This window comes from Esox lucius, chromosome 8, assembly GCF_011004845.1.
Source record: "Esox lucius isolate fEsoLuc1 chromosome 8, fEsoLuc1.pri, whole genome shotgun sequence".
NCBI classification, from domain to species: Eukaryota; Metazoa; Chordata; class Actinopteri; order Esociformes; family Esocidae; genus Esox; species Esox lucius.
This window is the reverse complement of record NC_047576.1, coordinates 24,270,267-24,296,107: the sequence shown is the minus strand read 5'-3', so window position 1 is coordinate 24,296,107 and position 25,841 is coordinate 24,270,267. Positions and strand designations below refer to the sequence as shown.

The 25,841-nt window shown below is 46.5% G+C and overlaps 1 protein-coding gene across 2 annotated transcripts in view; it reads right to left on the bottom strand.

The window, feature by feature from the left end:
- Positions 1-25,841, bottom strand: part of szt2 (SZT2 subunit of KICSTOR complex) — an 83,331-nt gene that overhangs the window by 11,343 nt on the left and 46,147 nt on the right. For both annotated transcript variants that reach the window (XM_034293918.1, XM_020049067.3), the window contains 18 exons: positions 24,499-24,631; positions 24,202-24,329; positions 23,390-23,437; positions 22,194-22,315; positions 21,874-22,056; positions 17,995-18,262; positions 16,670-16,749; positions 15,158-15,286; positions 14,770-14,972; positions 13,885-13,978; positions 13,614-13,694; positions 13,106-13,180; positions 11,176-11,244; positions 8,859-9,072; positions 8,047-8,233; positions 7,837-7,959; positions 3,280-3,604; positions 1,447-1,650 (listed from right to left, as the gene is read on the bottom strand). In XM_034293918.1, the coding sequence (XP_034149809.1) occupies positions 1,447-1,650; positions 3,280-3,604; positions 7,837-7,959; positions 8,047-8,233; positions 8,859-9,072; positions 11,176-11,244; positions 13,106-13,180; positions 13,614-13,694; positions 13,885-13,978; positions 14,770-14,972; positions 15,158-15,286; positions 16,670-16,749; positions 17,995-18,262; positions 21,874-22,056; positions 22,194-22,315; positions 23,390-23,437; positions 24,202-24,329; positions 24,499-24,631 (2,666 nt within the window). The remainder of the gene's footprint in view (positions 1-1,446; positions 1,651-3,279; positions 3,605-7,836; positions 7,960-8,046; positions 8,234-8,858; positions 9,073-11,175; positions 11,245-13,105; positions 13,181-13,613; positions 13,695-13,884; positions 13,979-14,769; positions 14,973-15,157; positions 15,287-16,669; positions 16,750-17,994; positions 18,263-21,873; positions 22,057-22,193; positions 22,316-23,389; positions 23,438-24,201; positions 24,330-24,498; positions 24,632-25,841) is intronic.

The window sequence follows — 25,841 nt, the reverse complement described above, 5'->3', positions numbered from 1 at the left end:
TTCTATGCAAGAAATTGCCAAGAAACTGAAGACCTTGTACAACACTCCCTTCACAAAACAGCGCAAACTGGCTGTAACCAGAAGAGAAAGAGGAGTGGGAGGCCCTGGTGCACAACTAAGCAAGAGGACAAATACATTAGAGTGCCTAGTTTGGGAAACAGATGCCTCAGGATGCTGTCCTTCTAGGCAGAGTTAGCCATATCACAGACTGGCCAATAAAAATCAAAGATTAAGATGGGTAAAAGAACCCAGACACTGGACAGAGGAAGATTTGTAATGGACAGACACAGTTTGAGGTGTTCAGATCCCAAAGAACATTCGTCAGACACAGATCAAATGAAACGTTGCTGGAGGAGTGCTTGATGCCATCTGTCAAGCATGGTGGAGGCAATGTGATGGTCTGGGGCTGCCTTGGTGGTGGGAAAATGGGAGATTTGTACAAGGTAAAAGGGATATTGAAGAAGGAAGGCTATCACTCCATTTTGCAATGCCATGCCGTACCCTGTGGACAGCACTTGACTGGAGCCAATTTCCTCCTATAACAGTACAATGACCCAAAGCACAGCTCCAAACTATGCAAGAACTATTTAGGGAAGAAGCAGTCAGCTGGTATTCTGTCTATAATGGAGTGGCCAATACAGTCATCGGATCTATTGAGCTGCTGTGGGAGCAGCTTGACCATATGGTACGTAAGAAGCACCAATCCAACTTGTGGGAGGCGCTTCAGGTTACTTATCATTACCTCAACAAATTGACAACTAGAACACCAAAGTTCTGGAAGGCTATAATTGCTACAAATGGAGGATTCTTTAAAAACAAAGTTTGAATGACACAATTATATCAACTAAAAATGATTATTTCTAAACTTGTCATTGACTATATTTCATATTCATTTTGACATATTTCCTATTCAAACTCATTTCATGTGTGTTTTCATGGAAAACAAGTAAATTTAAGTGACTCCAAACTTCTGCACAGTAGTGTATGTGTACAGTAAGGTGATGATGGGTGTTTAAGATGCGTCCCCAGTGGAGCAGCTAACAGATGCTGTCAAAACAACATGGCAACTAAATAACCATATTGGCAAAAGTGATGTGATATTAGAGGCAACACAACCACTACCGGAGAGAAACCTTCTTCATCATACTTCACTGCACAGCTGAGGGTTGCCGGGAGACCCAACATTGAGATGCACTGGGGAGGAATTAGCATTTGGATTCACACATTTTCTCTCTGTGCCAGAATCTTGAATAAAATGATATTTCTAGTTAATCCTAATTGTCTGTGTTGTTGAGGGTTTGCGTGTAAACAGGAAAGCAGGATTGGGGTCAATCATTGAAAAGTAATGAGGACATTGGTGAATTGGCAGCAAAGTTCATATGGCTACAGGTAAACTTTGGCGGAGCCTGATATGGAGTCATGTAGCGAATGGTATGGCGTCTTTACCAGCTGGGGGTCGATCTGCCCCACGGAGCGACTCTGCACGGCATTGAGGAGCTCCTCCAGTTCGCTGAAGGACAGTTTGCTTAGCTTGAGCTTGTCCATGGCCAGGTGTTCTCCATGGAAAAGTCTTCTCCACAGGTTGTCCCGACGACAGTGACCCATGGCCTGCTCCACACTGGTCTGAATCTGCCTCCATGCACAGCCCACCTGGATGGAGGACTCAACCAAATCACTTATTTGACTCATTCATAATACATAGAATATTACTTCATACATCTAATAACCACTAGTACATACTGCTACTGGTGCACTGATGTATGTTGTGATGCCAATAATATTAAAGGAACCTGTTGCAGAGAAATGAACATATTCTGGAATAGCAACTAATCCACAGTTGCACACCAAAAGACACATGAAATACAGTTAGGCCCGGAAATATATGGGCACTGACACCATTTATGTAATTATGGATCTGTACACCACCACAAAGGATTTGAAATGAAACAACCAATTAAGGTGCAGACTTCCAGCTTTCATTCAAGAGGTTGAACAAAGATAATGTATGAAACGTTTAGGAATTGTATCCATTTTCATACACAGTCCCCTAATTTCAGGGGCTCAAATGTAATTGGACAAATGAACACAATCATAAATAAAAAAAATGTTTTTAATACTTTGTTGAGAATTCTTTGCTGGCAAGGACTGCTTGAAGTCTGGAACGCATGGACATCACCAAACGCTGGGTTTCCTCCTTTGTGATGCTTTGCGAGGCCTTTACTGCAGCTGTCTTCAGTTGTGGGTCTGCCTTCATTTTGTCTTCAGAAAGTGAAACGAATGCTCGATCGGGTTGAGATCAGGTGACTGACTCTGCCATTGCAGAATATTCCACTACTTTGCCTTAAAAAAAACCTGGGTTGCTTTCGCAGTATGTTTTGGGTCATTGTCCATCTGTGAAGTGAAATGCTGTCCAATCAACTTCTATGAATTTGGCTGAATCTGACCAGACAATATCCCTATACACTCCAGAATGTGGTATGCTTTGGATAATGAGCCGTTCCAAGCCTTCTCCATACTTTTTATCTTCCCATCATTCTGGTACAGGTTGATCTAAGTTTCATCTGTCCAAAGAATGCAGTTCCAGAACCTGGCTGGCTTTATTTAATGTTTTTCTGTAAAATCTGGCCTTTCTATTATGAGATTTATGAATGGTTTGCACCTTGTGGTGAACCCTCTGTATTTGCTCTTGTGAAGTCATCTCTTCAAGGTAGACTGGGATAGTAATATGCCTACCTCCTGGAGAGTGTTCTTCACTTGGCAGGACGTTGTGTAGGGTTTTTTCTTTACCATGGAAAGGATCCTGCGATCATCCACCACCTGTCTTCCGTGGACATACAGGCATTTTTGGGTTGCAGAGCTCACCAGTTCTTTTTTTCTCAGAATGTACCAAACTGTTGATTTGGCCACTCCAAATGTTCCTGCTATCTCTCTGATGGATTTTTTTTATGCAGCCTAAGGATGGCCTGTTTCACTTGCATTGAGAGCTCCTTTGACCGCATGTTGCGGGTTCAAGCAATAGCTTCCAAATGTGAATGCCACATCTGGAATCAACTCTAGACCATTTACCTGCTTAATTGATGAAGAAATAACAAAAGAATAGCCCACACCTGTCCATGAAAAAGCTATTTAGTCAACTGTCCAATTACTTTTGGTCCCTTGAAAATGAAGGGCAACATATTAAAAAATTGTAATTCCTAAACCATTCCTCCAGAGACTTTAATCCCAAAACAGGACATGAGTTGAAGAGCACAACAGTTGTAGTGAGGCTGAGTGCTGTACCTCTTGGTTCAGTAGAGGGAACAGAGGAGAGGGATACAGTAGGCCCTGGGCCCCCGTCCCCCCAGTCAGGGGGTAAAACTCGTTTCCATCACTGGGTGTAGAAACCGAGGTGTCTGGGCCTGAGGCTGCAGGGGGGGTCTCCTCCCACAGGTCGGGTTCAGGGTCTCGCACCCCGCCCAGTTCAGCCCCTTTCTCAGGGGGGACCCGCCCCCCCAGGTCGCTGGCCTCGCGGTGTATCTGGGGAAGCTTTTTGAAGCGGCGCATGTCGGCTGTCAGCCGGGGGAACAGCTCTCGTTGGCTGGTCATAATCACGTAGTAGCGCAGCCTGAAATACACACAATTTATTCACGCCGTCGCATAGAACATGTTGCATAATGTACAAATAATATTTACAGATTTGCTTTAGGTATAATATCATATGCCATTGATGTTCACACAAAGTACATTTTACAGTGTGTTCAAGATTCACTCAAAATATTTAAGTTGTATTTAATATTACCACAACATTCTTGGCATGCATATGTCTATCCCCTTAAGGTATTAAAAAGCAGATTGGTAAACATCTGAAAAACCCTATTATGTTCCTCTCCAGATTGAAAGAGACATAGACACACATGGCATTTTAATTTCACTCACAAAACATAAAAACAGTATTTAATCATACAATCACAACCATATACTGTATATACACTGAGCCAAAACATTATGACCACGCACGGATGAAGCAAATGACACGTGAAGCAAATAACATTGATCATCTTCCAACAAGGGCACATGTCAAGGTCTGGGTAGAGTAGATGGTGAGCGAACAATCAGTTCTCATAGTCAAAGGGTTGGATGCAGGAGAAATGGGCAGGAGTAAAGACCTGAGCTACTTTGCCAAAAATTTGACAAAATTGTTATGACCAACTGGGTAAGAGCATCTCTGGAACGGCAAGGCTTGTGGGATGCTCCCGGTCAGCAGTGATGAGTACCTACTGACAGTGGTCCGAGGAGGGACAAACCACTAACAGGGTGCTGGGCACCCAAGGCTAATCGATGCGCAAGAACAACAAAGGCTATCTTGGTCCGAACCGACATAAGGGCTACTGTGGCACAGGTCACAGGAAAATGTTAATGAGGGTTACGGAGGAATGTGTCACAGTGCATCACACTGTGTATAGGGCTGCGTAACCGCATGATGACCCCTGTCCACCATCGAAAGTGCCTACAATGGGCCCGCGAGTTTCAGAACTGGACCTTTGAGTAGTGGAAGAAGGTTGCCTGGTCCGATGAGTCACGTTTTCTTTTACATCGCGTGGACGTGTCCGCCATTTACCTGGGGAAGTGATGGCACCAGGATGTACTGTGGGAAGACGACAAGCCGTAGGGGTGTGATGCTTAGGGCAATGATCTGCTGGGAATCCTTGGGTCTGGGCATTCATCAGGACATCAATTTGAGACACCTACTCATACATTGTTGCAGACCAGGCACACCCCTTCATGGCAATGGTATTCCCTGATGGCAGTGGCCTTGTTCAGCAGGATTATGCACCCTGCCACACATTATTCAGGAATGGTTTGAGGAACATGATGAAGAGTTCAGGGTGTTTCCTTGGCATCCAAATTCCCCAGATCTCAATCCGATTGCTGGACCAACAGATCCACGACGGCTCCATCTCACAATTTAAGGACTTGAAGGATCTGCTGCTAATGTCTTGGTGCCAGATACAACAGGACACCTTGCAGAGTCCATGTCTTGGTGGGTCAGGAATGTTTTGGTGGCACATAGAGGACCAACAGCATATTAGGCAGGTGGTCATAATGATTTGGCCCATCAGTGTTCAAAATAGGCTGCCTTAACACAGGCAGGCAAATTCTGATATTTTTCCTCACAAACTTGCCTTTTCATGTATCAAAACATCTGAATGTGATTGATGAAAATACCAATATGTTGAAACAATTGGGATCCCAAAACAATTGGGATTTCTTTTTAAACACAGACACAAAGACATCTGCTATTTCAGTTGATTATCTAAGCCTCAATTTTCTCTCCCAAATGAAGTTTTTCCTCTCCTGAAGAAACATTGTTCAAAAGTGTGGGATGGAACTTGCAAACTTTGTTAGAAAAGCATCTTACCATTTCAAGTTCATGAATCCAGACAGAAATGCATGAATTAAGACTATATACTCAATCAAAAATATGTTAGAGAGCCTTCACTGTTGAAGCATATGATATAGAAATATGCATGCTGAGAATGTAAGGATTATATTAGGTTAAATGTAGCTTTCAGAAGACCTTTCAAGAGCAAATACAATGTATATACCATGAACATCAGTGGAATATTACAGTATCTCACAAAAGTGAGTACACCCCTCACATTTTTTTAAATATCTTTTCATGTGACAACACTGGAGAAATGACACTTTGCTAGAATGTAAAGTAGTGAGTGAACATCTTGTATAACAGTGTAAATTTGCTGTCCCCTCAAAATAACTCAAAACACAGCCATTCATGTCTAAACTGCTGGCAACCAAAGTGAGTACACCCCTAAGTGAAAATGTCCAAATTGGGCCGAAAGTGTCAATATTTTGTGTGGCCACAATCATTTTCCAGCACTGCCTTAACCCTCTTGGGCATGGAGTTCACCCGAGCTTCACAGGTTGCCACTGGAGTCGTCTTCCACTCCTCCATGACAACATCACGGAACTGGTGGATGTTAGAGACCTTGCGCTCTTACACCTTCCGTTTGAGGAAGCCCCACAGATGCTCAAGAGGGTTTAGGTCTGGAGACATGCTTGGCCAGTCCATCACCTTTATCCTCAACTTCTTTAGCAAGGCAGTGGTCGTCTTGGAGGTGTGTTTGGGGTCGTTGCTGGAATACTGCCCTGCAGCCCAATCTCCGAAGGGAGGAGATCATGCTCTGCTTCAGTATGTCACAGTACATGTTGGCATTTATGGTTCGCTCAATGAACTGTAGCTCCCCATTGCCGGCAGCACTCATGCAGCCCCAGACCATGACACTCTCACCACCATGCTTGACTTTACGCAAGACACACTTGTCTTTGCGCTCCTCACCTGGTTGACGTCACACACGCTTGACACCTTCTGAACCAAATTACTGTTTCCAGTAATCCATGTCCTTAGCCTGCTTGTCTTCAGCAAACTGTTTGTGGGCTTTCTTGTGCATCATCTTTAGAAGAGGCTTCCTTCTGGGACGACAGCCATGCAGACCAATTTGATGCAGTGTGCTGCGTATGGTCTGAGCATTGACAGGCTGACCCCCCACCCCTTCAACCTCTGCAGCAATGCTGGCAGCACTCATATGTCTATTTCCCAAAGACAACCTCTGGATATGACGCTGAGCATGTGCACTCAACTGTTCTGAGTGGAACCTGTCCTGTTAAACCGCTGTATGGCCTCGGCCACCATGTTGCAGCTCAGTTTCAGGGTCTTGGCAATCTTCTTATAGTCTAGGCCATCTTTATGTAGAGCAATAATTCTTCTTTTCAGATCCTCAGAGAGTACTTTGCCATGTTGAACTTCCAGTTACCAGTATGAGGGAGTGTGAGAGCGATGAAACCAAATTTAACTCACCTGCCCCCCATTCACACCTGAGACCTTGTAACACTAATGAGTCACATGACACTGGGGAGGGAAAATGGCTAATTGGGCCCAATTTGGACATTTTCACTTAGAAGTGTACTCACTTTTGTTGCCAGCGGTTTAGACATTAATGGCTATGTGTGGTGAGTTATTTTGAGGGGACAGTGTTTACACTGTTAAATTTACACTGTTATACAAGCTGTACACTCACCACTTTACATTGTAGCAAAACGTAATTTCTTCACTGTTGTCGCATGAAAAGATATACTTAAATATTTACAAAAATGTGAGGGGTGTACTCATCATAAAATTGTAATTTATGGAATATTGTTCTTCTGCTGACAAATTTAACATTGTGTGACAGTCATCAGAACTGTGCATATTTGTTTTTTGGGCACTTTTTTAATGTACCAAGGCTGTTCTCATGAACCTTCAAAGAACTCCAAATGGCTGCTTTCTCAACAGTCTTGCAACTTCAAAGTTTTTGTGCACCCTGGTCTACATATTATTTGAATGTGTTCCCACAACATAGACATTTTCAAAAATTAAAATGGAATCAACTCAACAGTTTTTTGTGTGTTTTGGGAACCTACCTTGCCTTATGTTACCACAATGTTCCCACAATCTACTGAAACATTCCGGAAAACTTTACAGAATGACCAAGATATGTTTAGGGAACTTTCTTGCAAATGATTTGTAAATACATTACATAAACATTACCACGATACTTTTGTTTCTGTTACGAGAGAAACGCTATAGACAGGTTCACGGAAAACCAAATACAACCTGCTGAGAGAAAGCGAACCTCTACCAATTTAAAACAGAAACAGTTCCTACCCGGCAATGATAGGTTTGAAGCAGAGAGCTTTCTGATTATCACATGTATACCCGCAGCTAAACACTGTTTGACTTTGCCATTATTTCTCTGATCCTTTGTGCGCTATATACCCCCTCCTTTGACATGGCAGTACCTCAGCAAATGTCTCTCTCCCTCCGACTGCTCCTCAAACGGAGCGGCATTATGACACACCAGCAGGGACACGTCGAAGTCGTCATGGTGACGAAGGCCTTCCAGGTCTTTGTAAGAGCCCGAACTGGAGAGGAAAAACAGATTGGTGATAATGTATCTCTTTAAGACACAGAGGTGTATGCAATGGCGTGGATGCGTGTCCACAGCACACCTGTTCCACAGCGCCACCAGAGCGTACTCGTGGAGGTCACCGCTGGATGGCGCCCCCTTCTTGCCGTCACCAGTCATTGCGGTCTTGGACATGCGAAGCGGCTTCATGCCGTATGTGCCGGCGTGGTCAGTGATGTAGTTATACAGCTGATGGGCTGTGATCATCCCCGTGGAGATGGAGAAACTCCCTGAAACACAGACAGACAATGCAGTTAAATCAGCTCACAGAAGCCGGGATATGAACAAACCTCAGATTACCAACCTTCACACAGCGATGGACAAAGGAACATCGTTTTTCACTGCCAGTCTCAGGCACAAATACCACATTGAAAAGTAAACTGTATGGGCTCTCGGGTGGCACAGCACTCTTAGGCGCTCCATTACAATGCTGAGGCGTCCATAATAATATTGGTTCAATCTGTGACTGTACATCCTGGTGCCATTTGGCTGGGATTACCAAGGGGCATCACCCACTGCATTGAGGAAAGCTACTGTAGGTGGGGAGTTCCCAACTCAACACTGTTGCGTCATGGCCTGCAGGCTAACTGAAGCTGTTAACAGAGGGAGCACGACCTCCTCAGTGACCTGGCTAACTTCCTGGTTCGACGGGCAGTGTGAAAAGAAGCACAGACTCAGGCATGCTGGGCGGTGCCGTGATAACAAGCTCGGAACTACAAACGGGAATCGTCACCACGAAATCTGAGGCAAGGTAAAGGGTTTCAGACCCAAAGAATCGGACCCTCTTGACCAAGCTGTTGCCACTGGGACTCACTTCAAACAGCTACATCTCGGGGTGGGCATGGTCAGACTCACCCTGGAAGACGTGGTTGCGTCCAAACTTGGGGATGTCGGGGTGATGGGCTATGAAGTCCTCCAGGAAGCCAGTGAGCTGGTAGCCCTGCCGCAGGGTCATGTGGCAGCCCATCAGGTACTGGTGAACCACCCTCAGGTGGAAGTCATAGCTGAAGGAGTGGACGTGCATCAGATCGCGCACCTTATCACACTCCTCAGTGAACAGCATGGAGAGCTGGAGGAGAGACAGACAGAGACACCATGGAGACATGCCACCGACAAGGGACTTCCTGAAGAGGGGACGCGCACGCCCGCGCACGCCCGCGCAAACACACCACCGAACCCGGCCACCTTCATCAACACATTTATTCATCCCCACAAATGTCGCAGTTGCAAATCATTCTAATTCTCGTGCATTCGCATCGACTGTCAGTATCACACGCCAAAGTCATCACAACGTTTCGGAGGTTGGCACCATTACACACTGCGTCCGCATCGGAAGAAGAGCCTCCCTGCATTTTCATCAGTTCCACAGTTATTGTCTGTCTCCGTTGCGTTCCTCCAATCTGTGGCGGTTTGCACTTAAAGTGCTTATACTGCACCACGACTCCCCTCCCTCTTTTGTGAGAGCCTTTTGTAAGCATCTGTGATATCAATCCAAATCATAATTGTATCTTATTTAATTAAATCCAACATCAAAGCAGAGGCTTACAAAAGCATTAATGGCAAAATGTAAATGATTGCAGTGAGAGGCTGGAGCATGCAGTAATTACTGCACAATAACAAGAACCGGGTTCCTGAGGGGGGAGCGGGGACACGCTATTACTGTTGCAGCTTTCATCTTGACCATTTGCCTGGAACAAATGCAAATAGCTCTTATCAAATCAAAGAGTCAGGGAAAAAAACAACACTCAAGGTTCATTCAATGAGAAAAAGTTATTCTCCTCCATTTTAAATCAACGTAATGAGTTGAACCTTTCACCACCTCTGAATAAGTGAGCGTTTTGTACTGACTTGGCCATTACATTTTGTGCTAGGGCAGACACCTTCAATAAAATTAAATCGCTGAAATTAGGCAGTACATTTATCCAGTGGTACAGACAACAGAAGACAGTGAATGTAGGAGGGGTAGTGTAATGTCACAAGGGGGAACAGGTCCGGACAGAGAGGTTTAGTAGCTGAAGGTCAGTATTCCCCAGTGGAGCTGGAGAGATCTGGAGCCTAATTAACTCTAACCTCTGACTCCGGAGCCCACAGGAACTCTGAAGCTATTAGGATAACATGCTTCCCTTTAGCAGTGAAATCAAAGAGACATAATATAATTCTATATACCAACACGTTTATATGGGACCTTTTACATGCAAATTAATTGATTAAAAAAAAGGAACTATTTTAAGCCTTTGAAAAGTGCCTGTGTTTGGAACTCGGTGTGGTTGTTAGCATGTGCAAGCAGCGAGAGTTTAAACAAGTCACAAAAAGTACATGTTTGGCATATCAAAGATGTTTTCTACTACAGAGACACATCGCAGTGCAACAACAAAAGGGTGGCAGTGAATTAGTTGTGCAAAAACAGACAGAGAGAATTCTAGATGATGGAGGACATCCAGGAAGCAGAGAGATCACAAGAGTTGATTGAAGTAGAGGGAGCATAGAAGGCGGGGCCAGGCGGTGGCATGAGTAGAGCCAATCAAGAAGAAGGAAATCCCAGATCTCTGGACCAATGGGTTGCCAACTCACAAGATCCCACACCTGACATGAAGTATCCACTACAAAAACAGTGACAGGAAGCAGCTTGGAAAAGCCTCAGGGGAAGTCATGTTAGAGCTTGTTCCAGATATGAGCTGGAAAGACAGTAAGTGTCAGCATCCAGCAGAAAGAGCAGAACGTGATAATGAGTATGTTTATTCACCAGCTTCATGGAAACCAGACTGATACAGGAGTTCAGACGCAGGTTCAACATGACCCCCAGACAGCCCAGGCCAGTTGGCCCCAGCAGAAAGATATAGACTGAGACAGGAGCCAGGCAGATGGGCCCCGAGACAACAGTCCAGAGGACTAAGATCAACCCGGGAATAGGACAGACACGTGTGGTAGGGAAAAGCTCCACCAGGACGCACTGAAGATTCAATCAGACCAGGAAACCATCAGGATTCAACAGGAGAAAGGGGAGAGAGGGAGAGAAGAAGCAGAGGGAGAGATGTTGAGCAAATGGGAGAAAGGAAGAGTGAGCGTGAGAGAGAGGTATCAGGGGTCATGGCTGCAAGCAAGAGGGAGGAGGATGGAGGGGTGGAGCCTGATTGGTGGAAGACACCCCGCCCCTAAGATTTCTGGGACATACCGCAGAGTCAGAGACCGATGTGGCGTCAGGGAATGGCTTGAGACGGAGAGGTTTGGTGAGGAGGGAGCCCTGATGGAGAGAGGATATGAGATGGGACTAAAAAGATAGAGACAGATGTCCATGCACATACAGTACACACACACACACACACACACAAACACACACACACACACACACACACACACACAAGACAAGTGACAACAATAAGATCGATTACACATGCAAAGACACCTACAAACAAGTGTTGCTACACAGTGACTGACATGAATACGTTAGAACGCTGTGGAGAACAGAGGTGACAGGAGTGGACAAACTAGCGTGTGTGAGGTGCACCAAGCGAAAGCAGGCCACCGAGAGGGACGGTGGCTTACGGGGGACAAAGTTGGATTATAAACCACACAATACCAACACAACTGCCCCCTGACGTTCTCCCTCGTCACTCATCCAACTTCAGTGGTCGTTACGTCTGCTCCGGCTCTCCCCGAACTACAATCACTGTGATTACCCAGAATGCTCTCTGTCTCTCCGTCTGTCTATTCAGACTAATATTTGGCGCTTTGAGAGATTTCGCAACACACTAGCATGGCGGGAAATGCTGGAGATGATCGTGGAAAACCTTTTCCTCATTCTGTCTGTCCGTCTGTCTGCCTGCCACTTATTAAATAAATCCCTCTCACAAAGCTGAAAACTGATCTGTCACGGAGAGGGCTGGGGTTGGTGAGGGGAAAAGTGGAAAGACGAAGAGAGAGATAGAGCGAACCAGAGGCAGAGGGAGGCTGTGGTGACTGCTCCGCCCAACAGCGAGGTTAACCTCTGGAGAGCAGCTCCCTCCATCTCTACCCAGGCAGGAGTTGAAGCCAGTCAGTGCTCTGTATGCCCAGCTGGTGGTCCAGTACACAGCAGAGTCCAGAACAGACATACCGCTGTTAACTTCATCTCTCCATCTCCAAACCACAGGCCATTAGCCCTGCTCAGAGTGGGCAGTCTGCTGCCGTAGCTAGCCACTCACTCGCCCGCCCACACACCCACCCACACCCACACACACACACACACACACTAAACACCCACACCCACTGTCCATTATCTAACATGGCACAGCAATTACCTTGCCGAAATATATTGGTTATGACCACCAGAATGTTTTCCCCCGATTAGAATCCCATACACGGCGACAGGCAATCATTACAGAGGCCGCAACAAAAGGGAAGAAAATGATGTTTTGTGAAGCGAGTCCATCGATTTCTTTCATATAATATGACAGTTTGACTGGCGAAAGAGAGGGAGGAAGAGTCGCTCTTGGTAATCTAGTTTTACGCGCTGTACTGTATGCAATTTCAACAACAACTGACAGTGAAATGAGCGTTTGGTACGCCAACAATCCTTCATTATTTCATGGCTTCCGGCTTTAAGCCCACGTTTTCACAAACACATGTAAAAAAACAGAGGGATATTAATAATAAAAACCAGAATAGAGATGGTTAATAGTTTATGATGGCCAGCTGCTGAGAGGCACCTGTTGAGGATTTCCACCAGAGAGAAAACATCTGGAGACGCTCAACAAACACACAGAAGTCATTTACACATCTTTACACTAAATTACACCTCGTTAACAGCAAAACCTGGACACACTCAGGCTTTCTATACTGAAAGGGGAGGGAGAGGGAGCACAGGGAGAAGTAGAGGAAAAGAGAGAGAGAGAAAGAGAGCGGCTCACATGAATCACTGCTTAGCCCAGTGGGTGTAAACTCACCCCGATGGTACCCAGAGATTCGTAGAATCAAGTTTTTTTTACAAGATTTCTGCGCTTCCTACCTGTGTCTGTGTGTCTATATGAACCCCCCCCCCAGGCACATCCAGGGAAGGCCTGGTTCAATGGGCCCTGGCTCTGTGGCCTAACTTACAGCACCAGAGATGGAGGCCATCATGTTACCTGAGAGTTGACAGTCTGTCCCATGGGGATGCGAGAACACTCCAGAGCATACTGCTTCACACAGAAGTAACAGCCCTGCGGAGAGAGAGGAAAAAAAGGGGAGAGTCAGGGAGGAGAGGGAAAGAAGGGAAGGACTGAGAGAAGAGAGAGAGAGACGAGTGAACACTCTCTGATACCTTTCAACATGAGCTCCCCGAGTCATTCCGGGTAAAAGCTAGCGAGTTCCGAACACATCATGCTCATTAGTTCCAGACCTGGTGGGTCTCTACTCTGCTGTGTTAAAGGCCTTGGGTCACACTTCACATAACGAGGATGCCTCGTTTAAACCAGAACACCTCCTTGTTACATCAGGATGGAGTGGGTGAGGTGGAGGTGTAAGACACCATGTCCTACATCATCACTCTCATCATCACTCTCACTTTTTTGTTTAAGTAAAAGAAAGTGCGAGACAGAGAAAAGATGGAGGGATAAAACAGAGAGACAAGGGGTGGAGCAGCAGGACAGTCACCTGGAAGGCCAGCTCCATCAGTACAATGCCCCCCGGTAGCGCCCTCTGGAGGTGATAGGCTGTAGTCCCCGACCCGGTGCTCTGCAGGAAAAATACAACATTACCTGACTAGTTGATGATGGAGGCATGTGTGTGTGTGTGAGAGAGAGAGAGACAGAGAAAGGGTCAGGGAGATATATCCTTGCATGCCTTTCAGCGAGAGAGAGAGAGAGAGAGAGAGAGAGAGAGAGTCAGTGTGAATGTCCTCATGACTTCTATTAAAACTAGCTACCTTAGGGCTGTCCTCGCTCCTGGCCTTGTTATAGGAGAAGGACTGCCTCTCGGAAGAAAGCGAGCTGAACATGGCTGCCCGGGCCCTGGCAATGCTACAGGGACCAGAGGAGGGAAAGAGGAGGGAAAGACAGGCAGGGTTAGGGTGGGTGATCAAAGACATCTGTCCGTCAGGTAGACTGGCCCAACACAGCAGAGGGAATCAGCCAGTCCCTAGTCATGGGAAATCTTCCAGTGTCTGCTGTAGTTAGATCCCACATTTGGTGACTAATGGACAAGTGCTGCTCGTTGTTTTGCTCACAGTCGCACAGAGGTTCATGGGAAAACACTGTCATTTTCAGAGTTGTATTGTTTTTTTCTATTCTGTCATCACTGTGAGAGATGGGGTGAGTGCTGATTCTAATGGGTTCATTACGCATGGTGAACTCAAGCTATTTCAATGCAGGTCAGGTTAGAGCAGCGTGAAGGTGGAGGTCAGGTTAGAACAGAGAGAAGGTGGAGGTCAGGTTAGAACAGAGAGAAGGTGGCGGTCAGGTTAGAACAGAGAGAAGGTGGCGGTCAGGTTAGAACAGAGAGAAGGTGGAGGTCAGGGTAGAGCAGAGAGAAGGTGGCGGTCAGGTTAGAACAGAGAGAAGGTGGAGGTCAGGGTAGAGCAGAGAGAAGGTGGAGGTCAGGTTAGAACAGAGAGAAGGTGGAGGTCAGGGTAGAGCAGAGAGAAGGTGGCGGTCAGGTTAAAACAGCATGAATGTGGAGGTGGAGGTCAGGGTAGAGCAGTATGAAGGTGGAGGTCAGGTTAGAGCAGTGTGAAGGTGGAGGTCAGATTAGAACAGATAGAAGGTGGAGATCAGGTTAAAACAGCGCAAAGGTGGAGGGCATGGGGACATACCTGCGGGCCGGGGACTGAGGGCGGACCTGGACCAGGATGAAGCCCATGCTCTGCAGGTACTGGACGTACTGCTGGAGGAAGGTGTTGGACAGGTCCTGTAGCCAGGGTTCCTCCCTCAGCCGGCAGGGCAGGGCGTCAGCAGAGTCGCTACTGTAGCTCCGGTCCCTGCCAGACGCCGTGGAGTCGCTGGAGCAATGACGCTTCTAGAGAGGGGGACAAGACCACGGACACACTGCTCAGAGGCGCTGCTGCATGTACCTTCCCGATTATGGAGGTTTTGGAAAAAATGACTTGGGCCGTTCGAGATGGGTTTCCAAGACGTTCCAGCAGAGGGAGAAGAGAATATAAAGGTGCGGGCGTGGCAGGAAGACAGCCATGTTTACTGTACCTTGACTTGTTCAGGTGGGACGATCTGCTCTTCCTGAATCTGTTTCCTGAACACGGGGTCAAAGAGCAGAGGGGTGGCACAGTAGTGCACCAGTCTGGATGACTGCTTCAGAGTGTCCAGGTCAACCACCTGTCAGGAAACGTACGTTAACTCATCGCAGCGCTCTTCAAGCCAGACGTGCGACCAGCCAGTCAACCCCAGCACGTAAACACACCGCAAACACACACCCTGCATCGTTGTTCCTACCAAGAGTCGCAACCGGTGAGGATCGATGGGCGGATTCCTAACGACACAATTAAACCCTCTGCTAAACACTAGGCAGACAAAACAACCAGCGGGCGTGGTACGCAGCAACCTGACTGATTCCATGTTGTGGCTCATCTCATCCACTCATTAATCTGTTGCTCTCTGATAAATCACTCCCCGCTGACACATGTATCATTTATCTGGCTTGTGCAGCCTGAAGACACATGGAGAGAGACGGTGTGTGTGTGTGTGTGTGTGTGTGTGAGAGATACAGGAAGGGGGGGAGGGGGGGGCATACTCCTCGGGGAGCAGAGGGGCCGAAGAGGGGAGGGGGCCGGGTCAATCAGCCAGCCATGCCGGCATGTTGGAGCGGGGCCCCCGGGAGGGGGGGGGGGGCAGTGGGAGAGGGAACACTTGCCGCTGTCATCATCAGACATCGGTTCATTATGGCGGTCTGAGCAGGATGGAAGATCCTGTGAGAAACAGGGCCTCTACCACTGGGAGTTCAGTTAGTCTCTATACTGAGGCCAGCCGTTAATTAGGCAAGAGGATTTCATTCTATGGGGAAATGCTGTCTGATGAAGGTGGGTCACAACACATTTCACGTGCCATTTTGTTGAAAGGACGGGAGCGTTTCAAAAGCATGAGCAAATATCAACCAAATTGGTATAATAAAGGACGTGTCCCTTCATTCCTTCATGGTGGTGTGTTCTGGAGATGTGCTTTGTGTCTCCAGCTGCAGGGGCTTTTGTGACACCCCAGATGCCCACAGTAGGAACTTGACAACCCCACTGTGCCTACAGTAATACTGACAGAACCACAGTTAACATCTCTCCTTTAGAGCACTTCAATTGTTCCTGTTTATTGCCAGCTTGCAATCGTAGTCAAGTAGTTGGGATATTTAAATAGAGACTACTTAAAAATAATCCCCTACTTCATTTTTCTCTGCCAAAGTCCCTACAGCACTTGGATGCATCACTTACCGAGTTCAACCTAACAATTGCGCCCACATGCAAATGTGTGTAAATGTGTTTTGAGAGATGCCATTTGTTGAGATTTGGATGAATCGCTGCGCGTTCTCTGCCAGCATGTGTGAACTCCATGCAAAGTAACTAAACTTTGACGCTTAGCGTGCGCGTGTGAGTGCGTGCACGCACACGCTTGTGTCCGTATGTGTGCCTACACGTCGGATGAGGGAAGAAAATGTGTAAATCTCTGCAGCGCGTTGGTTTCATGTGAAATGGTGACGGTGTGACGGGTACTTACTGAGATGGGCATGTTGGACTGCGCTGACCTCTGCTGCCAAGTCACAAACAGGTTCTCAATCTTCATTTGCTTCTCCATCTCTGTCAGCATGAAGATAAAGCCACACAAATACAAAGCACAGTGGCGGGGATCAGTCGGCATGTCCCAAACGGCCCCCTATTCCCAACAGCCCACTACCCATAAGGCTCCTGTCAACAGTGGCGCACCGAAAGGTGGGATACGGTGGCGTTCTGGGCGCCTCGCTACTGTTCCCAAGGCCATGCGAGACGTGACGATCATCCCTCACAGCCAGAAGCTAACGGCTATCAGCCAGGCCTTGAGCCTCCTCCCTCCCTGGCCCTGTCTGTCTCCGTTAGGTCCAAGGACTAACTACCCGCGTCTCCTCAGTCAGGGAGCTGGCTGCTTCATCTCAGTTACCACCTATAGGGCTGCTGGAGGACTTCTGCGGCGGAGCGAAGAAACACAGGCCGTCCTTCGCCAGCGCCTCATGTTCAGACTGGCCTTGTTAGAAACGCTGTTTTGAAGAGCCACCTGTCAAATGATGCATTGGATATGGGGAATGATGGGTTAAGTCTGTGGACATGGAGGACTGGAGGTAGGCCTGGGGATAGATACATGTCTGTGTGTGGCTGTAGCCTGTCAACTGCAGTTACAGTGCGATCAAATAATAGACTGTTATTCATCCCCACACTCAACGGAGAAAACACCTGACTACCTAACAAAACTACAAAAGGAGAAAATTGAAAGGGGGAATGATATGGAGAAGGAAATAGGATAAAGTAAAACATAAAAGAAACTGTAAAAGGGCGTAGACTCATCCAAATGGCTGTCAAGGCTGATAAATGCTGTGATACTCATTCCACTGCCCCAAAAGGCACACATTCAAGACTCAACCAAAGATCGCTAAAACCAAGTCAAACATTCCATTAAATTACAGGCCTTGCGAGTAGGTACAGTGTGGCTGCGATGCCTATGTCAAATCTTGACTCGGTCATGACCACGACCCAACAGGATCCTGATTGGTCGGATCAGTGCTGTCAAGCAGTCCAGTGTTGGCGATGGCTTCAGCACTGCAACCAGCTACTTCAGCTGATAGGAGTGGAGCCTAGTGTGGTGGTCTACTACGACAGCCATGTTTTCTGTTAGTTTCACCATTCCCTGTGTAAACACTGAAAGCCCAAGAGGGCAGACATTTCCGAGATCCTGGAAGCCTCTTTCCCGGCACCAATGATCCCTGACTAGGGGAATACATACAGTAATAACCTGACCGCTGAGTGCAGAGAAACAGTAGAGTGTGTGTTTAGATCAGTGGGCCAATATCTGACCTCTCCTCTCCGCAGCCTTGACCTCTAGAAGCTGGGCTCCGTGTCGAGCCACCACATCAGCCCCGTCCTGAGCGCTGGCCAGGGGGAGGCTCGTCCCAATGTCCCTGAGAGCCTCATCAAAGGGCACCAGCTCCGAGGGGAAGTGGAGAGGGGCCAGGGAGCGGACAGAGCTAGCCAGCCTGCCCTGGTCCTTGCTGGGCACAGGGGGCACCGGGCTTCTCAACAGGGCATCAGCCTCCATGGTTGGGTTCAAGAATGGGTTGGGCTCCTGTAGAGAAAGGAGAAGAGAGACACAAGGAGCAGAGATTTGAAAATGCTAATCAAAATGCATATTTTTATTCAGTCTAACTAAAAAATATATATATTTTTTTTAACCCAATTTGTACCCGTCTTCTCACGTAACAATTCTGTGATAATGGCCCTGTATCATCTCGTTCGAAGATCGAAACAATGAAGCACATCTCGTCAAACAGTTCCGATTAAAATGATGCACTATGAATGTAAATGGGCAAGTTCTTTCTAAAAACTGAACTGCTGAAACCACAATCTCGTAATGGACAGTCCAAAGTGTAGCAGGGATTATTTTTAACCCAAAGGTTTGCTGAAGTAGTAGAGACGGTGCGAGGACTCATCCCCTGACTGACACACACAGCTGATGTGCCCTCATTCATCCATCCCTTGGCTCAGGGGAACTTTGGGGCACGTTAGCTCAACGGAGCAGCTTACTGGCTGCTAGGCAGGACCGGGGCAACAAACAACCATGAGGAAGATGAGGACCCAGATGCCCCAGTGTGGCACAGCCCTCTGCCCAGTATTGGCCTCCTGCCCTGGGGGGTGAGGGGGAGTTAAACCGGGCACTGGTGCTCACTGTGCTCCTCATCAGGACAGTGACAGATGACAGTCTGCGCGGGCAAATTTTCCGCCACTAGTGTTCTGCCTTCTGTTAGCTTTTATTAGTGGAAAGGCTAATAAGAGTTAGGGCATTGACAGGGAAACAGGAAAGTTTGGAACATTTCATTTCTGGTCTTTTAATTAGACTGTATTTGGTTGTCCTGTGATGACACTGGGGGCAAATCCATGCACTAATTTACAGAGGAAACGTGGGATGTTTCTCACTTACATCAGAGCTCTGTTGTAAAACAACAATTCTATGTGTCCTCTTATGTTCCCAGGTAAAAGAAAAGCCGTACCAAAAGACAGTGCCTGTGACAGATAAAACGCAGAATATTCTTCTAAAAGCCCTAAAAATACCTCCAACTTTTCTTTCGTCTCTCATACTCTGGCATCCAGGCACTCGGCTCGGATACGATGGGAACCCTTTGATTTGGACCGCGGAGCTACAGAACTAAAAACACCCTGCTCACGTGTGTCAAAAGGAGTCAGTTAGAAAAGTAGGCTGACGGGGATGTTGACTGACAAGGTGAACGAGGAATGAGGAGTACGGACCTCAGTGCTGAGGGGAGGGTGGGAGTAAAGTAGGTCATGGTGTTCTGTATTAAAGTACAATAAACAGACGGAGATAAACACCCAAACGCCACCCTATTCCCTATTTAGTGCACTGTTGTTAACCATACCTACTTAAGCCCATACGGTGAACTCAATTACTCCTGATCTATATTCCTCGTGTTGCCCAGCTTGACTTGACACATATTTAGTCCTCATGTTGTCAGACTCCAGCGACAAACACAATAACGCAGAGTGAATTCAAGATACCACACAAACAGTTCTCTTTGTCCACTAACAATGCATAGCGACACACCTGCCTAATAAGAAACAGATGTGAATATAATGTTCTATTTACTTGCAGCACCATAAAAATTTACAAAACGTGATGGAATTAGCTAAAAAGTTATTCCGATATAGATGGAAATACCCTCAAATTAATGCTGGCAGTCGGCACATTAACACATAGTCATTGAATCATTTCAAATTAAGAACGCTGGAATACAGGGCCAAAAACAACAAATGCATCACTGTCCAAATACATCTGGAGTTCATTGCAAGCACCTCCAACAACAGGCATATACAGAAACATCTTTAGGGAGCATCTTCAAACATGATAAGAAACAAACGGGTTAAATAAACAGGTTCCACAGAATCAGGTACATAGATATTGTAGAAGTATACCTGTCAACCTCAGAGGGGTGAGGGGGACAAGAAACAAAGCCCAGGAGGGAGAATGAGGGCTGTATATAGACTAATGTTCAAAAGTTTGGGGTCACTAAGAAATGTCCTTGTTTTAGACAGAAAAGCAAGTATTTTGTCCATTATAATAACATCACATAGATTTCTGATGGAATATCTACAGAACATATGCATACAGAGGTCAGCAACCATCAACCCAGTTTCAAAGGCATGTTGTGTTTGCTAATCCAACTTTATCATTTTAAAAGGCTAATTGGTCATTGGAAAACCTTTTTCAATGACCAATTATGTTAGCACAGATGAAAACTGCTGTACTGATTAAAGAAGCAATAAAACTGCTTCATTAAATAGTACCCACAAAACAACACAAGGAAAACAGTGAAGTGGCTTAGAAGTGGCCTTCTAAGCAGAGCTGCAAAGAAAAAGACATCTCAGACTGGCCAATAAAAAGAAAAGATTAAGATGGGCAAACGAACACAGACATTGGAGAGAGGAAGACTGGGAAAAATGTAATGGACAGGCGAGTCTAAGGTTGAGGCGTTCGGCTCAGAAATAATATTTGTGAGATGCAGACCAAATTATAAGATGCCGGAAAAGTGCTTGATGCCACCTGTCAAGCATGGTGGAGGCAATGTGATGGCATGGGGGTGCTTTGGTGGTGGTAAAGTGGGAAATGTGTACAAGGGATCTTGAAAAAGGACTGCTATCACTCGATTTTGCTACATCATGCCACACCCTGTGGACAGCTCATTTCATGTATATTTATATTTCTAAGTGACCCCAAACTTTTGAACAGTAGTCTATGGGTATGTGTGTGTTTGTATGTAGGGTGCAGCAGGTACAGTATCTGCTAGTGTGGAAGGAACGTTGGTCTCCCGGAGGAGTTGACATCTGTGTGGAACCTGCCTCAGGAGCGGCGCGGCCTACACCTACTCTAGCACCAGATGCTGCAGTGACACAAACTAACTATCCGATTCCACCTGACTGACCCCACATTTAAACCACCAGGACATGATGTCCAGTCCTAACATCAAACCATCTGGTGACAGTCTGGGCATATGTTTATATTCATACGCATAGGCCACAGCAAGGGGGTGTGTTCAGCTATAACAAACCCTGTTATAGCTGAACACAGGGAGTTTCTACAGTATCAGGTCTAAATGGGCAGGCAGGTCTAACTGAGGAACCTGAGTGCTGGTCTTTGATTTGAAGGGTGTCATCATGAGGATGGCTGTAACTGTAAGGCTGTGTAAATGTAAAGACATGGCAGCACCACCTCACAAAGGTCAAAATCCTGGTATGGGTAAATGTATGTACCGTAGAGGGGACTGTGACTGTGAACAACAGCGACAAAGGCTGACCTCTTGACTTCTTCATCTGCTAGTGGGTCTGATAAGGAGTAGCGGTTGCCAAGGAACACCTTTCAGGGTGTCTGTGTTTATGTATCGTATTTTTTTAACCTTTATTTAACAGGAGGTTACAGCATGATTTCCATCTCTTTTTCAAGTGAGCCCTGGCCAGGACAGCAGCACACATAGTAAAACACCAGATAATACAAGGAGGTAAAACGCTGTAAAAGCTTTAAAGACTGTGAATTAGTCAATAAAATGTGACATTTGTATTCAGTTGCCCTCCAATCTGAGAATTAAAATCAATGATCAGAATCAAATGGTCCATCTCCAGTTACTTGTGAAATGTGTTCCAAGGTGATGAAGGGTATGCGTGTTTGGTTACCTGTTTGAGGTCTTCCTGTGCTGGAGTGTCTGAGAAACAGTAGTGATGGAAGAGGCCCATCTTCTGGTTCAGGAGACAGTGGACCACGTGGGCCCTGGCGTTCTGCCACTGGACTAGTCTGACCAACTCTCGGTTCAGAGATGCTCCAAGGTCCAACGACCAGTTATAGGTGTACAGGGTCACCTGAAGAGGAAGGAAGAGGGAGGGAGATCTTATAGCATTAACTTTTGCCCATGAAGGGTGCCAAAACGTCATGAGTTGACCGTACATACAGTCATCTCTGGCCCACTGCTAGAACTACTTCCAACCCTCCTCCTCACCTTCTTATCCAGGATGTGTATGAGAAGAAACCTCTGTCTCGGGGCCACGCCCCTGCAGGTCTGCCCTGGGCTGGACCAATCAGACTGCTCCAAGGCCTCAAAGCGCTGGAAGCCCTTATGAGCTGGACCAATAGGGAAAGAGAAGACCGTTAGAGTGGGATGGCAAGGGAAGGACCCAGCCCAGGCTTTAGGTCGATACCATTTCATTTCAATCAATTCCGAAGGTAAACCCAAATTCCAATTACATTTTGTCTTTTTTGGCAAGCAAACGAATGTACTACCAGGCTGGACTGAATTCTAATGTAATGGACCCCAGTCTGGAAGAGTCGACACAGAACAGACAGGAGAGAATATGAACTAGGCCAGAATCTGGCGGTCTCCAAGATAAGGACTGTAGGTACGGTAGAATAGACAATCAATTTAACAATGGGACCTTAATGTGTGGGACTGAAAGTCTTTTATCTCTTATTTACCATGGCGTATATGATTAAAAAGACAGTCAGCCACCCTACAGTGGGAAAGTGATTTTTGAATATGATGCTATTAAGATTAAATCATAAACGGTTCTCATTATGTCCTATCACACAGAGAAATGTAACAGCAGGGCTTTCCAAGCCCCCAGGGCCAGTTGCATTATTATATCACAGATCCATCTTCTGAGAGGAACGAACCTAACAGACTACTCTGCCGTGGCTTTTAGAGTAGGCAGACATGAGAAAGAAAACCTTTTCTTTTCTGAGAAACGGACTAAAGCTTGGCTAGAGAAACTATTTTACCCGACTGACAGTCGGGCCTGAAGAGATACGGCGTGTGGCTTTCATTCATCCGAGTGCGATTTGACTTGATAAGTTGGATACGGAATATAAAGCTTTAAGGCAACAGAGGGGGAGGAAGGGGCATCTGGATGAAACGGAAGCAGCATTACTGTTTCGCGCATCGATCACTCCGATCACTCCATGCATGCAGCGAAGCATCGGGTCAAAAATGCAACATTCCCAAAACATATTTGCAGCAAAGAATGTTTTTCACTATTCATCTGGGCACATTCGATCAGTTTCAATGGTTTAACAATAGCTACTAAAATTGAATGGGCATTGAAATAAAAGCCGAATAGCCCTCAGCCAGCCGCCGCTGGGTTGGAGGCAGACGGAGGGTTAACCAAGTGAACCTACGGAGAGGGGCAGAGTCAGACTTACGTGTGAACCTACTAAGCACAGGGGAGTTCTCATCATCTGAACTGTCTTCTGTGGGCAAACAGAGATGAGCACAAACAAAGGCATGGCATTGGCAGGAGGCAGGCACTGAAAACAGAGAGCTCTACAGTAGCTACACACGGACACACACTCAGCTAACACTCGAGATGCAGAGGCGCTTGCAAGAGATAGAAAGTAAGAAATGTTAGACAGTTGCAGTTAAAACGGGTGACTCTGAATGTCAGGGTGGGTAGAGGAGGGAGGACCAGAGCGCAGTAGCAGACAGAGCATGTCTTGTCACACGGTGAGCTTAAAAACCGACACCTCTGTGTGTATGCTGCACTTGATCTGCTGCACCGACCTATAATTGATCATTAGTAACATGCCATTTAAATGCAGTCATTTGAATGTAGTTCTAAATGTTCTCGGTTGGTTTAGGATAGAATGTATGGGTTTTGCCCATTTCTGCTATGGTCTGCATGCCGGCTGATTGGCTGAGCATCGTAATAATATTTCTCAATTATGCTGATGTCATAATTCTAAATTGTAATTTGTCAGTTTCGAATTCAGTTACTAAAGCTCAGTTACTAATGGCTGACCAAAGAATCCGGATATTTCACTATTTTATGTGTGTATTTTACATAATTTCTCAAAACAAAATAAGGAAATAGGCAATGAATAAAGGTGAATAAAATAAGCATTAAACACTGCAACTCCATGAACTAATAAGCCAACAAAATCAAGGTTCAAGCAAATAGAGTACAGTGACTCGTTCATATGCAGAAGGATAATACAAGTCTTGCTTCTGCCGATACCTTGCTCGGTGCTGCAATGCCATTGTTGAAAGTTCCGACCAATAAGGATGAAGCTTCTAGAGGTGGCCGGAGGTTGGCTGAGGTGGTGGATTACAGGCAGGGGAACAAATATGTCTCCTTGGGAACCACTAGGCAATAACACATACCCATTAAGAAAGAACATGGAGTAAGTACTTAATGAGTTTAGAAAAAATTATATACATGCTTTTGCTGTACACTGTTCCCGAAATAGCAGGAAGAAATTCAAATAATGGATGCCTTTTCCAGCGATTGATTGGATTAGTACAAATGACCCACCTGGTTCTCTCGAACACCTTGACAGAGGTGTCGCTGGCCAGGGAGCTCACCAGATTGACAATCTCCGTCAGGATCGGAGGAAGCAGGAATTGGGAGGCAATCTCAGTCGTGCACTGTTGAATGGACGGACATCCTGTTCACAGCGGGAAGGGAACGAGAGGGGGAAAAGTGAAAATGAGTTAACTGTGAAAGAAAAAGTCTCTTGCAAAAAAAATAGATGGGAGATGTCTTTTTCCTAAATAGGGCCCTATTCCCATAACAGAGCTACTTCTGACCTGAGCCCATTAAGGCTTTTTAAAAGCACCATCAGCCATGTGACGTAGATGCATAAATAAAACAGAGTGGGCGCATTTCCACGGACTTTGACGCGCAAGGCTGAACTTCCCAGCGGTTTCTGGTCCCGTGGCTTTCTCTCCGTAACAACATGAGGCGAACCACGTGATAATACCAGAGAGGCAAAAGATGAGTCCCGTACGGGCACCACACATTCGGCGGTGTCTTTACTGTGGCGGCGTCCTGCCAACGCCACTGCGCTCCTGGTGGGTTTCCTCCGGGACACCGTGTCCCGAGTTTACTGCAGTCAGAAAAGGACTGAGGTCATCCTGACACGCCCTCGCACCATCTCATCAACAACATTGGCGACTACAGCCTGGATATTGACGCTGTCTAGGTGGCCCGCTCCAGTGAGGTTCATAACCTGGGTATGGAACTTGACATTCAGCTCCGGTTTGAGACCCACATCAATAATGTGACCAAAATCGAATTTTTCCATCTGTGGAACATTGCAAGTTCAAGACCTAAGCTGTCACAACCTGCAGCTGGGTGACTCATCCACGCCTTCATCGCGGCTGTCTGGACTATTGGAATGCCCTTTTTAGTGTTGCATCTGCCAAGTGCTTGAGAACACCATGTCCAGAACTGTGCAGCACGTGTCCTCACCCACACCTCCTTTGTAGGCACATCACTCCAGGGCTGGTCAACCTCCACCGCTCTCAACATGCTCATGCACTGATTTTAAAAACATCTACCAAGTTATCAACCACTCTGGACTTCATCCTAACTCACAGGCACCCTTCACTCCTCCATCTCCCGTCAGCAGCCCCACAGCACAATGGAAACTGAGTGTCAGAGCATTAAGTTGTGTGTCCTCTCCACCACTCAGGGCTGCAGGGTCTCTGGTCTTGTTTAAGGTACAGTTAAAGACCGAGCTGATCAGAAAAGCTTTCACGGATCTTTGTCAAGCCTGTTCTCCTGTTTACTGGATGCAATTACACCTGTAAGTACAGTGCCTTCGGAGAGTATTCTGATACCGTCAATCCTTCCACATGTTGTTGTCTTCACAC